Genomic DNA, 11,590 nt, shown 5'->3' on the forward strand with positions numbered 1-11,590 from the left:
AATAAACTAATTCTGAAACGTGGAGCCTTGGGGAGGACCACACAGAGTGCAGCTTGTTTAGACGCCCTGTTGTCTTCCCGTGCTGAATACGAGCTGCTGCTCATCTATCAGACCTGCCCGTCTAATTTTCTTTCCTGTCATTCCTCATTGAAGTCAGTGCAAATTTTATGTCCTCCAAAGCCCCCACCCAGCTGCCAAAGTCAGATAACAGCCCAGGTTTTTGACTATTTAACTCAGTGAACATGCTGAGGATATTTTTCTTTATAATTAAAATTAAAGAAGTGATATACAAAAAAAAAAACCCACACAAAAAAAAACCCCAAAACCCCCTGAGATAAAGTTGTATATTGATATATTACACTTTCCTCTGTCAGAGCTAAATGGGATGGAGAATGGAAACTGCAAGGACTGATTTGTTTCCTGGCTTGCCGAACTCCCCACAGGGCTTTGCAGTCATAACTTATTTCATTCATTTTTCCAACACTGTTCCTTGCTTTGCTGCCTACTCTCCATACTGCAGTTTCTACTTGCACTTCTCCTCTAGTGTCTGTAGGTTAGTTTAAGCCTGATTTGAATACTTATAAATCATATCTGAGCCAGGCTTCTTATCCTGACATGTCTGAATCTTTTTTAAACTGCAAACAACATGGCATTTAATCACCCCCTCATCCCCCCCACCGCTCAATTTTCACAAATAACTCCCCCTGTGTAAACACATGGCCATCATACTTTAGATGTGAACAAAATATTTCATTTTAAAAGCATATTTTATGATTTTCTGTTACAATGGCAGTTTGATAATACAGCTGAGGTGAAAATCCCTAACAGTGTATATGCAGACAGGAGAAGGCTCCTGCTTTACTGAAGACAAAAGAAATGAGACAGAAAAAGATGTCTCATATCTTGTCTTGTGGATGGGAGACTGAATCACAGATTACATGGTGTGAAACCCCAGTAAACAGGAGGAGGCTTGTCAAAAGGTAAACCTTACAGCTCCCCCTCAGCTTGAGCTTCTCTTCCCAACTTTGACTAGAATATGTATCTGGTTTCCCTGTCAATCATCACCACGGATTTCAAGTATGAATTTAGATCTACTTAATTATAACTGTGAAAACTGACAGTCTCAAACTGTCTTGCTAAATTAGCATTTAAAAATTGTCAGTTTCAGTGTAAAATTGAAATTATTTCAAATGATAAACGTAATAGTCTTGTCAATATTATGCCCTTTCCATTTTACTTTAACAGAAATAAAACCCCAGATACCAACAGAACCTGACTAAAGCGCCTGTCTTCCACAGAACAGATCTTAGTGTTCAGTTTCTTTTTTTTTAAATTCCTTTAAGATAAGGAAAGAACATTTTTAGATCACAGCTTTCCAAATTATCTCTTAGCTTAATTACCCAAGGATTTTGCATAACACCACACAACTATCAGGCACTGTACAGCATGTAACCGTGTCCATTCGATACCATCCTCCTGCAGCTGTGCCCAAGGGGACCCTGGTCATGTCCTAGGGCAGGTGCAAGAGAACCCCCAGCATCCAGCCGTGACATCCCCTTACCCATGGCCTTAGCTCAGTGACCGAGAGCCCCCACCAGGCCCCTGTTTCAGAGTTTGAGGTTGGTCCTGACTAGCAGGAGGTGGGAGCTTCCGTAACCCAGAGATGAGAAGTGCCCGAGAATGCCAGCATGAACTTACTGAGACTGTAGAAATACTTCCTGGCAGTGGAGGCAAGAGCTGACAGCGAGGGCTGTGGTGGCAGGATTCACAACTGCAGCCAGCATTTTACCAGCTGCTGGCAAGCTGGTTCCCAACTTTTCTACTTCTAACATTTTTAGTCTGACATTAACTTTCTCACTGTGTTTTGGGCGTATGCAAACATGCAGAGGCCCACCAGAGCGTCTCAGTTCAACCTGTTCTGTCCAGGTAAATAGATTTTCACTTTGTGTGCACTCTAAGAGAGGGCATTTCTTCCACTGGATTCTGTTACTATTCATGTAGGAAAATAACTCACACTGGCAAAAATCCTTTGCCAGTAATATTCATCTGCAGTATTTCATGAGCACCTATTTCAACATACTGACATGCAAAGGAAAGGTACAAATAACTAGCTACTCAACCACCTATTCAGCTCCTCAGTCAGCACCACTAAGTGTCAGTTATAGTTTTCTAAGCCTCCTGTAGGACTGCATGAAAAAAGAACTGAAGCACTAACTTCTAATTATAGTTGGAAACTTGGGAAGGAAGCAAAAAGCAAATCCTTCCCCAGCTAAAGAAAGCAGAAACAATATCCATTGGAAAATAATTGTCATAGATGCTGAACTTCTGCTTTATGTAACAGATAAAAAATGAAACACAGGAAAACTGTCCTTAGTATAAAAATAGGAATATAAGCTCATCATGAAGAAAACCCACCAAACAAAAAGTATCTCATAAACCTATCAAGCTCCTTTTATCTCTAATCATCATGGAAGGAATGAAAAGCCTGCAAAACATCATCATGAGCTCTGCAGCATGTCTCTTGTGTCAAAACAGTTCAAACTGTTTCAGGGAAACTCTGCTCAGACACCAGGCAAATCAGATCCCACCAGGGAGGAGACACTCCTGTGGTGGGCTGAACAGAAGACTTTGACTCATACCATATTCACAGTAAACTGTGAAGGAGAAAAGCTTTGAAATTGCAATATTTGGATGAAAAGTACATGATATTTTTGGTTTTAGAGACACAGAAGTGCCATTCTTTCCACAGAAACTATTCCACAATCCAGAAGCAGAATTAAGAATGGAAGCAAAACCTCCCAAATTCTAGACCAGGTCTGCAAATAGATCAAAGCTGCTCACTCCAAATGAGATTAATACCTGCTCTGAAACTAAAATTGATATACAATCTAGAGCACTGCTGTGAGAATGCATTTCATACTACCACTACACAGGCATTTTCCTCTCAAGTATTTACCAAAAGACAGTCACACTACGGAAGGTTTGTGCTTCCTTCCCTTTCACTTCATCCGGATATGTTAAAAAGGCAATACTATAGCAGCAGAAGTGCCTCTTCTGTAAGAGCACACAAAATAAAGATATTTTTTCTGAAATTTGGTAAACTAGACAGACTTTTCTTGACTTGCAAGAAAAACCGTACAGAGAAGACTAATGGGTAGTGCAATGTTATGTCAATACCATTTCCCTGCTCAGAAGTAATTGCTGACAGACTTTCTCCCCCTTTGTTTCAGATCCTTGACTTTAGCATTTTAAGTACTTCCATAGGCTGAGAATGAAGAACAGTACTATTTGCTGACATAGAACAGGACCAAGTCTACAGAATTTGCAATGAATTTTAAAAAGCAAGCGCTCAGGTTTTAATAGACAGAGCCAGCAAATAAAATACCATAATGGACAAAGCCCCAAGGCGAGCCCAGCCTTTAGGCTGACCACGTGAGCTGCAAAACTGACCATATAGGTATGGAATTCTTACTGTTCATTATTGGATCTACTGTACCCAGAACAGCACGTGCAGGCAGCAGAGCCCAGAAAACTTCGGCATAAGGTGCCTCACTGCAGGCGCTCGTTTCACATGTGTTGGGACCAAGAAGCAGCACTTGACCAGGGAACGGCAGATGTGGGCTGGAACCCTGAGTATGCACCTGACATGAAAGGAAATTCAGAGCCACCAGTCCCACATGAATGAAAGTGCTGCCCAAACTTTTGTCAGCTGATTTGCTTTTGCTCATTGCTGGGACTAGAACCAGCCTTCAGCCTGGTGCACATAACAGATGGCAGCCAAATTCCCTGAAGTGGGACCAAGAGCAATTCTGTCCAGCACTTCCAGACTGTCTTCCCTCCTCCTCCACTATAACCTCATTTTCTCTGAAGCTTAGTTTGCTCTTTTTATTCCTGGCAGCAGCCTAAGCCATGTGCTAGGTAGGCATCTATTTCTGATGTTCAATTTGCCCAAGTTAAATCCTTCACATGCTTTCTTAAAACATGCTCCTTTCCTTAGCCTTTGACTGCTAGTCTGGTTTCAGCAGCTATATCCACCCTCATGGCTAATATTTACATGTAAAGAATATAGAAAATAAGGTCTTGTGATGTCTTACATTGGCAGCTTCTCACCTCCTGTTTATCCTGCTGACTCCTATAGTGCACATAACTTTTTTGCTGTTGGATGAGGAACAACTTGAATTGGCAAGGTCCTCAGCATAGACATCTCCTGCAGGCCACTAGCATGCAAACATGCCATAAAATAAATGCTAGGAAAAAGTGCTTGCTGATGTTGTTGCTTTTGACAATAGAAAAAATGAGTTTTTACAAAACTGAACAGTGCAAAACATTAGCTACAAATACGATTTTAGTATCTTTCCAACTGGCTTGTATTCAAAATAGTCAAACAGATATTTTACTTAGCAATGTAGTTATAGTACCACAGCATTTTCTGAACTCGGGGGAACCAGATAATCATGGAGACAGTAGATTTTAATGACCATGAAGGAACCATTAAGGGCTACAAGGCAACATTTGGCACTAAAAGGTCCATCAGTGTAGGCCAGCACAATGGATTATACACTCCTGAATGAGTTACTGCAGCAAATACTAGGCTTCAAAATCTAAAATCACAGCCACAAAAGAAATTCTAATTTACATTTCTGGCATATTTTTATAGATATGGGGTAGGTTAATTTTTCCTTCTGTTATTCAGAACTCAGTTGGTATCATAATGCTACAGTGGAGGTGGAATTTTCAAATCTTCAGGAATACCTCATGTTTGTGTGGGAGACCCCCAAAAATTGTTGTGACAAGACTAAATGAGTTTTCAGACACATTAGAGAACTACAAAATAAGACATTTTTGCCCATTCATAAAAGAGAAACGTACTAATATTCTTTTGCAATCTTGCTCAACTATTCCATGCAAATAAAGTTGACAGTACATATGCTCTAAGAGTAATTTTGTTCCACTAAGTTAACTAGCATTGTTATTTACCTAGCAGATTTGCCAAAATTAATAGAAATGGGTGAAGAAGGACTAGCAGCAAGAATAGTAATGACCATTCTTAAAAAAAAAAAACAAACCACCAAACAACAAAGTAAAAGGCATTGTGTTTCACACCTTACAGGCACACAGAGTTCTTGCAATGCACCCATTTCTGTTAGATATGGGCTAGAAGCAGGATTTGCTGAGAACTTACGCTCTGGAACAAAGGAGCTGCATCTTAACTGAGCTTTTATTCCTTGTGTAATCTTTCTTTTTGTGAGCATGCCATCATTCTAATCTGCATGTAACTGTCACCCAAATAGAAACAATTTTTCCCATTTTGCCTTCCTGATACATTTCTGCTCTATACAGTGCAAATCTGGGAGATACACAGCTTTTAGCTCTGGCCTTCTTCCCTTTATCCATTGTCCACCAAGTGCTGACATTACTGAAAGCTCAAAAAGGCCAACACAAAACACAAGGAGAAGTCAGGCTCAAGTTTGGTATCTCTTCACCTGCAAAGCAATGTGCCATGAAGTAGCAGTAGAGGCACCACAGCTATTTAAATGGCATTACAGGCGAAGGTGGATGCTAGCACTCTGTGCAGTGTCTGCAGCCCTGGTAATCAATTGGAGCAGGAAAGGCAAGTCATGGAAAGAATCCCTAAGTCCCCACATCTGTCAGCTTGTTTGAGCAGAAGCAGCAAATGCAGGGAACAAGTCACCAATCTGCTCACCCAGATGTGAAGCAGATGGTGATGAGGCTCTTCCAAATAACATTACTTCCTCTGGTCATATTAAGTTAACTCTCTAGATTCTTTTTTTTTTTCCATTATATTAGCAGATACAGATTTCATAGACTCATTTATCAACTACACCATTTAATGCACAGCACATGGTCAGATCACTGGCAATCACAGAAATGCAAACTAACAAGACAAAGACCACAAACATACATCTTACACATTAATAAAATCCTCTTGCTTCACTTGCCTTTTTTTGCAGCCCTTGTCTTCTCCAGAGGTGCTCACTTTATAGCCATAAAAATAGATTAGAGTACTATTTCTTGCATTATTAAATTTTAGAAATACTATCTACTACATTTTCTATAGGAATAACTTCTGCCTCCAAACAGGCCTTGCACTTTATTTCACCAAGACCTTGATTATACAAACCAGTGAGATTTCAGTGGTATCTAATTAGTTAATAATTTTAACTGCTTTTTAAACAATAATAAAGTTAAAAAAAAGAGTAGTATCAACACAGGACAGTCCAATTTTTCAACTTGCTACTTAAACTGATTTAGTAGTTACATTAACTAGATAATCCATTTAAGTAAAACAATGCCATATGCTTCATTTTATATATTAAGACTAAAATGTATACTTATTTTCTAGGTCCTCAGCCAGTGTAAGTCATCTGGGTTTTATTTACTTCCCAGAACTCTGCTGCTTTATACCATCAGAGAAACACACAGTTACGGGCTTTTATTTTCTAGTAGGCAGTCGTTTAAACTGACTAGCTAGATGGCATTAGGAAATTAGCCATGGAACAGAGATTCTGAACTGTAATCAGTACCATCTGCATCTTACCATACCAGTCCTTGATTATTTTTGTCTAAGCTTAGGTTTTTCAACTGGATGTAACAGACTGAGAGGATTCTCTTAAGAATGCATAATAAAATATTATTTTCTTTCCTCACAGAGATTGGAAAAAACTGGGTTTTTTTTATTGTGTTCTGAAAACAGAAAGAAATCCAATGCCAGAAGAACACTGATAAAATTAACACGGCTGAATATGCAGAGATGAAGTGAAGCAACACTGCTCCAAATGGCTTCTGCCTGAATGCTGCTGAAAAAGGCTCCAAAGCCATCAAGAGGTGGAAGAAGTAATTAATGAGTTGCTGAAAGGTGAGGAGAGACACACGTCTGGATGAGAGCAATTGGCCAGGAATATGTGGAGATAACTTTTCAAAATTACTTGGAGCCAAATTTTTAATGCTCAGAACACTTAGTTCACAGCAGATTCTCCATATGTCAACACTGGAAGTGGGGCTCAGCTCCTAACAGGCACCTTTCCATGAGGAGCCCAGGGTGCAGCCTGCCACTGGTGGGATCGCTCAAAAACCCAGCACTGTCCTGCCATGAAAACCACCCAAAGGGGTCTGAAATGGAACACACTTACTGAGTGGTGATTTACCCATACCCCCACCAACCATTCAACTTCTACACCAACACCCACATTTTAAACATAACAGGGGCATATTGATTTCATTCCATTAGTGTACGGAGAAAGAAACAAGTCATCGTGCCCCTCCTTGCCATGCTCTTGCTGCCCTGGCAATAGCTGAGTAATACCCAATAAATCTTATAACAGGAATGGGAGAGAAGTGGTCAGGGTTGCAACATCAGCCTCATGACACAGTTTGAATAAGTTCTGGTGAATAGGACTGACCTCTTGTTAACAGTGTTGTCAGCCATGCTGCATTCCCAGCTGCCACTTACCTAACTCTATAAATTGCTATTAGGGTGCTATAATTACTATTAGCTTTGTACACAAAGATCTCGCTGCAAATCAGCCACACTTTGCTCTCTTCAAGAAGGCCTCCTACCTCTAAGATAAGAGCAAGATAGATTTCTATCTATGAAAGGTACCACTAAGAGCCAGCTCAGGATCAGAGGTGGCATTTCACCGCAAAACCTCTGGTCCATAGGTAATTATGCCATAGCAACATCTCAACACCTTACAGTGCATTTTCCCAGCCAATCACTTTTTCTAAATGACAAACAGGACAAAATATCCCTATACATATTTCATTGTTCACAAACAGTTTTCAGTATCTTGGAAGTCAAAGCAATACACCTACTCTATAATACAGGACTGGAAATGGGAGAACAAGATAGATTAGATGAAAAAAAGGTGCTCGCTTTTCTACTTGTCATTTGTTGAAATTGCCACTGAAAGGATCAGAAATGTAGTTTCACAAAAAGATGCTGAGATAGTTTATAAGACTCTAGAATCTTGTGGATAAGAACGTAAGTAGGGCCTGGATTTTATTTTTCATTTTATTTCATTTTTTTGTAACCAGCTTGCAAAGAACTTTAGCATTAACAAAAGAAAATTCTGCAAGCTGCTTAAAACAGCCCCAGAAAATAGTGTAATTAATTTTAATTCAAGACCATGCACCAAAATTTGTCAATGCCTCAGCACAAACCTCTCTCAGCCTGTCTGGTGGCAAAAGAAGTGCCAACATGCCACCCTTTCCTGGTACATACCTTCACCATTCATTGCAGGAGAATGATTCTGAACAAATGCAACAGATCCATTTTTAATATTGTCAGGTGATTCAGATAGAGGCTGAAATAGAAAATGATACAGTTCTTAGGACTGGGTACATCATGGGATCTGAAAACTGCAGTATGCAATAGCCAGGGAAGATGAGAGCAGGCAGCTCTTACCTGATAACTCTTGACTGTGCATGTATTGTCTTCTTCAGCTTCCTCAGGGAGGCTCATTGTATTCCCCATGGCTCCTGGAAGGTAGAAGAGAAAAAAGCCCCAAAAAACCTCTTTCTTTCTCATTAATAGGAATTGACTGCCTAATTCAAATTAAGAGACAGCCAATGGTGACAGACTTCGACAGGCTGTTTGAATTCCAGATAAGCCCCACCTGCCCAAGTCATCAGCCTGCACCAACCAGTCTTACTCAAACCCAGTTATGCATAGGGGCTCCCAGCTGCTCACTAAAAATGGTACAAACAAACTTTTCTTGTTTGTTGGGGAAAACTGGATTCAGTCACACCTGCATCATTCATTAGTACGCAGTAACACTGAGTTAGTAGCAGAATAATGTGACAAAGACCAAAATAGATGAATAAATATCAGCAGCTTGGTGGGGTTCTGTATTTTTGTTTGGTTTTCATTTGGAAATAGAAAAGAGGCAGCGTGGAAAGACATCATGCATGTAAACTCTGAAAATTAAGCCCTGTAAGTCTTGCAGTTGCGTATAACAAATCCTCTGGGAGAAATTCTCGCCTGTGGTTGTGGAAGTATTTGACCTGCTCTAGACAGCTTCACCAGTTGCCTGCAGCTCGCAGAAGTAACTGAGCTACATATCCTTGGCTAGTTCGAGCACTGCTGAGACTGCCGCTGCACCAAGTCAGAGACGACGCCGAGCAGCCACCGCAGCATTGGTGGATCTGTGCATCTGTGGTCCTGGCTGTGCTTTTTGAGCATCTTGTGTTGCCACAGGTGCAGCACTACTGATACCCAGGCTACTCAGTCTGAAATGTCTTGCCTATGTTCTTACTTGCTGGAGTCACAGCTCTGACAACAATCCAGGCATAATCTTATCCAGTTAATTGCTATTAGTCCATTAGATAATTCAACATTTAATGAAGCTATTCTGATTTCTCTGAAGTTTGTTTCAGCAGCAGTGTGTTCAATTCCATTTTAGCCTCTTTCCTATCTTTCCTATGTACAAGTACACATAAACCTGCTGGGGTTTTTTTATTGTTTTGCTTGGGTTTTCTTTTTTTTTTTTCTTCCCCTTACTTTAAAATACATTTATGTACCCTCTGAACTTGCTATGTTTTAGGACTGTACATTTTTTGGGCCAACCACACTCCCTGCAACATGGTTAAAGGGCAAACCAGACTGAAGTGCAGAGGAAGGGTCCTGCTGACTTTCGCCCAGGATATGTATGTATATATGTTCTTAAAGCTAGACAAATAATTGATAAGGAGAAACTATTCTGAGCCACACCTTGAAAGAGGAAGGTCTCCAAAAAGAGGAAGGTGGAAGGTGGACATCCTGTTGGATGTCCTGCACAGCCACCATGGGCTCTTCTGTTTTGCTGTTGCTGTGGTTTATGCCTGCCTGAATCAGTGAAGCTGCAGAGGTATGGATGACAGCAACTTGTTTACTGTTTTAATTAAACAACTCTTGGCTATTATGGAAAAGAAGGAAGAGTAGTTTTGCTAAAACATGTTCACCAGCATCTGGATGGGAGAACTGGGGGCAGCTTTTCTTTCAGCCCACAGCCCCACGTGTCTGTGTCCAGTTACTGTGTACAGAGCTCAGGCTGGTTGGGGGTTCTTCCTAACCTTTGCTTTACAGGGATGGTCCAGATCTGGCTTCTGTTTTATGCTGCATCCTAGCTGATGTAAAATCCAAGCTGGGGCTCTCTCCAGAGATGGTGATTGTTCTCTGCTAAGTGCCTAGTGCCGCTCTGGACACCACAGCCCCCACTGATGCCGAAATACGAACTGCAGTCGTGCACTGCTGAGAATTGCTGCATAAGTAGTGGCTGTAGGACTGAGCCTTGAATTCAGAGTGCAGAGTTATTTTACAGGGGTTTTATCTTCTCAGCTGATATTTCCACTATATATCAGAACTTCTGATTTCTGGTGGAAACCAGCCAACATTTCCCCATGGATGTACAATGGCCTCTTGTCCTTGCTATGTAATTCTGTTTCCTAGCAACTTTAAGCATTGTCCGATTGGAAGAGAAGAAAACGAGATTCAAATCCTACTGCTTAGTCTTGCTGGTAAATTTAGTATCTGGTTGAATCTGGAGGATTTACTTTTGTTTTCAATTCATAAGGCCGCCTGGTTCATGCCAGGAGGCAACTTAAGCAGGAGATGGAATATTTGCAGGTTATGTCTTCCTTTTTCACATGTGCTGTAAAATCAGCTCATATCTGTGGGGGGTGAGAGAAGCACATTCTTTTTTATTATTATTATTTTGACAATGATTTGTGGCTTGATTCTCAATTAATCCAGTTTCTGTTGATGCAGCTCTACTCATGTCAGGTGAGTTATCTTTAGCTGATACAGAGCAGAGATCACAGACTCCGATCTCTGGCATATTTTGCTCTAGAGAAATTACCATTCTCTACAATCAGGTTGATAATTCTCACTGAAATAAAACACACGCAGTGGTCATGTGGAATTTTTAAAGTTTTTCACTCAGCAGAACCTTCCCTCTCATAGAAAGCCAGACAAGACTTGAAGACTTTGCTAAAAATGGGACAAACTGGCTATATAACCCTCTTGAGAATACGGTCCCAAAACACCAAATGCAGTTCTCCATCATGCACATATATGTCTTAAGACATTTTCCCTCCTTGCAACAGTAATAGATTATTGTCTTGCACTGATGTTTGCATTGTGTGAGCAGTATTACAACTACGCATTTGGCATGCTCTGGGACAAAGGGGCTACTGAAGAAAGGTGACAAGCCTGTGGCCATTCCTCTGGGTGCAGAGCTCAGTAAATGGCACAGCTTCAGAGCCCTGGCCAGATTCTTCAGTGAAATTAGGAAGACATATGTATGTATGCTTCTGCCCTATTTTACAGAAAAAATGAAAGGTCACTGCCACCTATAGACAAAACCGAGTATCAGCAGAAGTGCTAATACACACTTCCAAAATGGTATCAAATTTGCAGAGCTCCAAGTTTCCAAGCAAGTAATGTCACAGGTATTTGCTTCTGCCATCGCATCCAGAAACTGCAGCTGCAGACACTATTGCACGGTATTGCATCCATCTGGGGCTCTAGATTTACCTAAATGAGCTCTGCTCCAGCTCATCATTAACATGAAACGGTTACATTTTCCCCAAA

General features: G+C 40.7%; 1 protein-coding gene across 1 annotated transcript in view; it reads right to left on the minus strand.

Moving 5' to 3' along the window:
* Nucleotides 1-8,494, minus strand: part of BCAS1 (breast carcinoma amplified sequence 1) — a gene marked incomplete at its 3' end in the record, with an annotated part of 32,410 nt that extends 23,916 nt beyond the window's left edge. Inside the window, exons 1-2 of the mRNA XM_010159732.1 lie at nucleotides 8,426-8,494; nucleotides 8,243-8,324 (exon numbers count right to left, since the gene is read on the minus strand). Of these exons, the coding sequence (XP_010158034.1) occupies nucleotides 8,243-8,324; nucleotides 8,426-8,494 (151 nt within the window). The remainder of the gene's footprint in view (nucleotides 1-8,242; nucleotides 8,325-8,425) is intronic.
* Between the last annotated feature and the right edge of the window lie 3,096 nt (nucleotides 8,495-11,590).

This window comes from Eurypyga helias, unplaced genomic scaffold (genome assembly GCF_000690775.1).
Source record: "Eurypyga helias isolate BGI_N326 unplaced genomic scaffold, ASM69077v1 scaffold16919, whole genome shotgun sequence".
NCBI classification, from domain to species: domain Eukaryota; kingdom Metazoa; phylum Chordata; class Aves; order Eurypygiformes; family Eurypygidae; genus Eurypyga; species Eurypyga helias.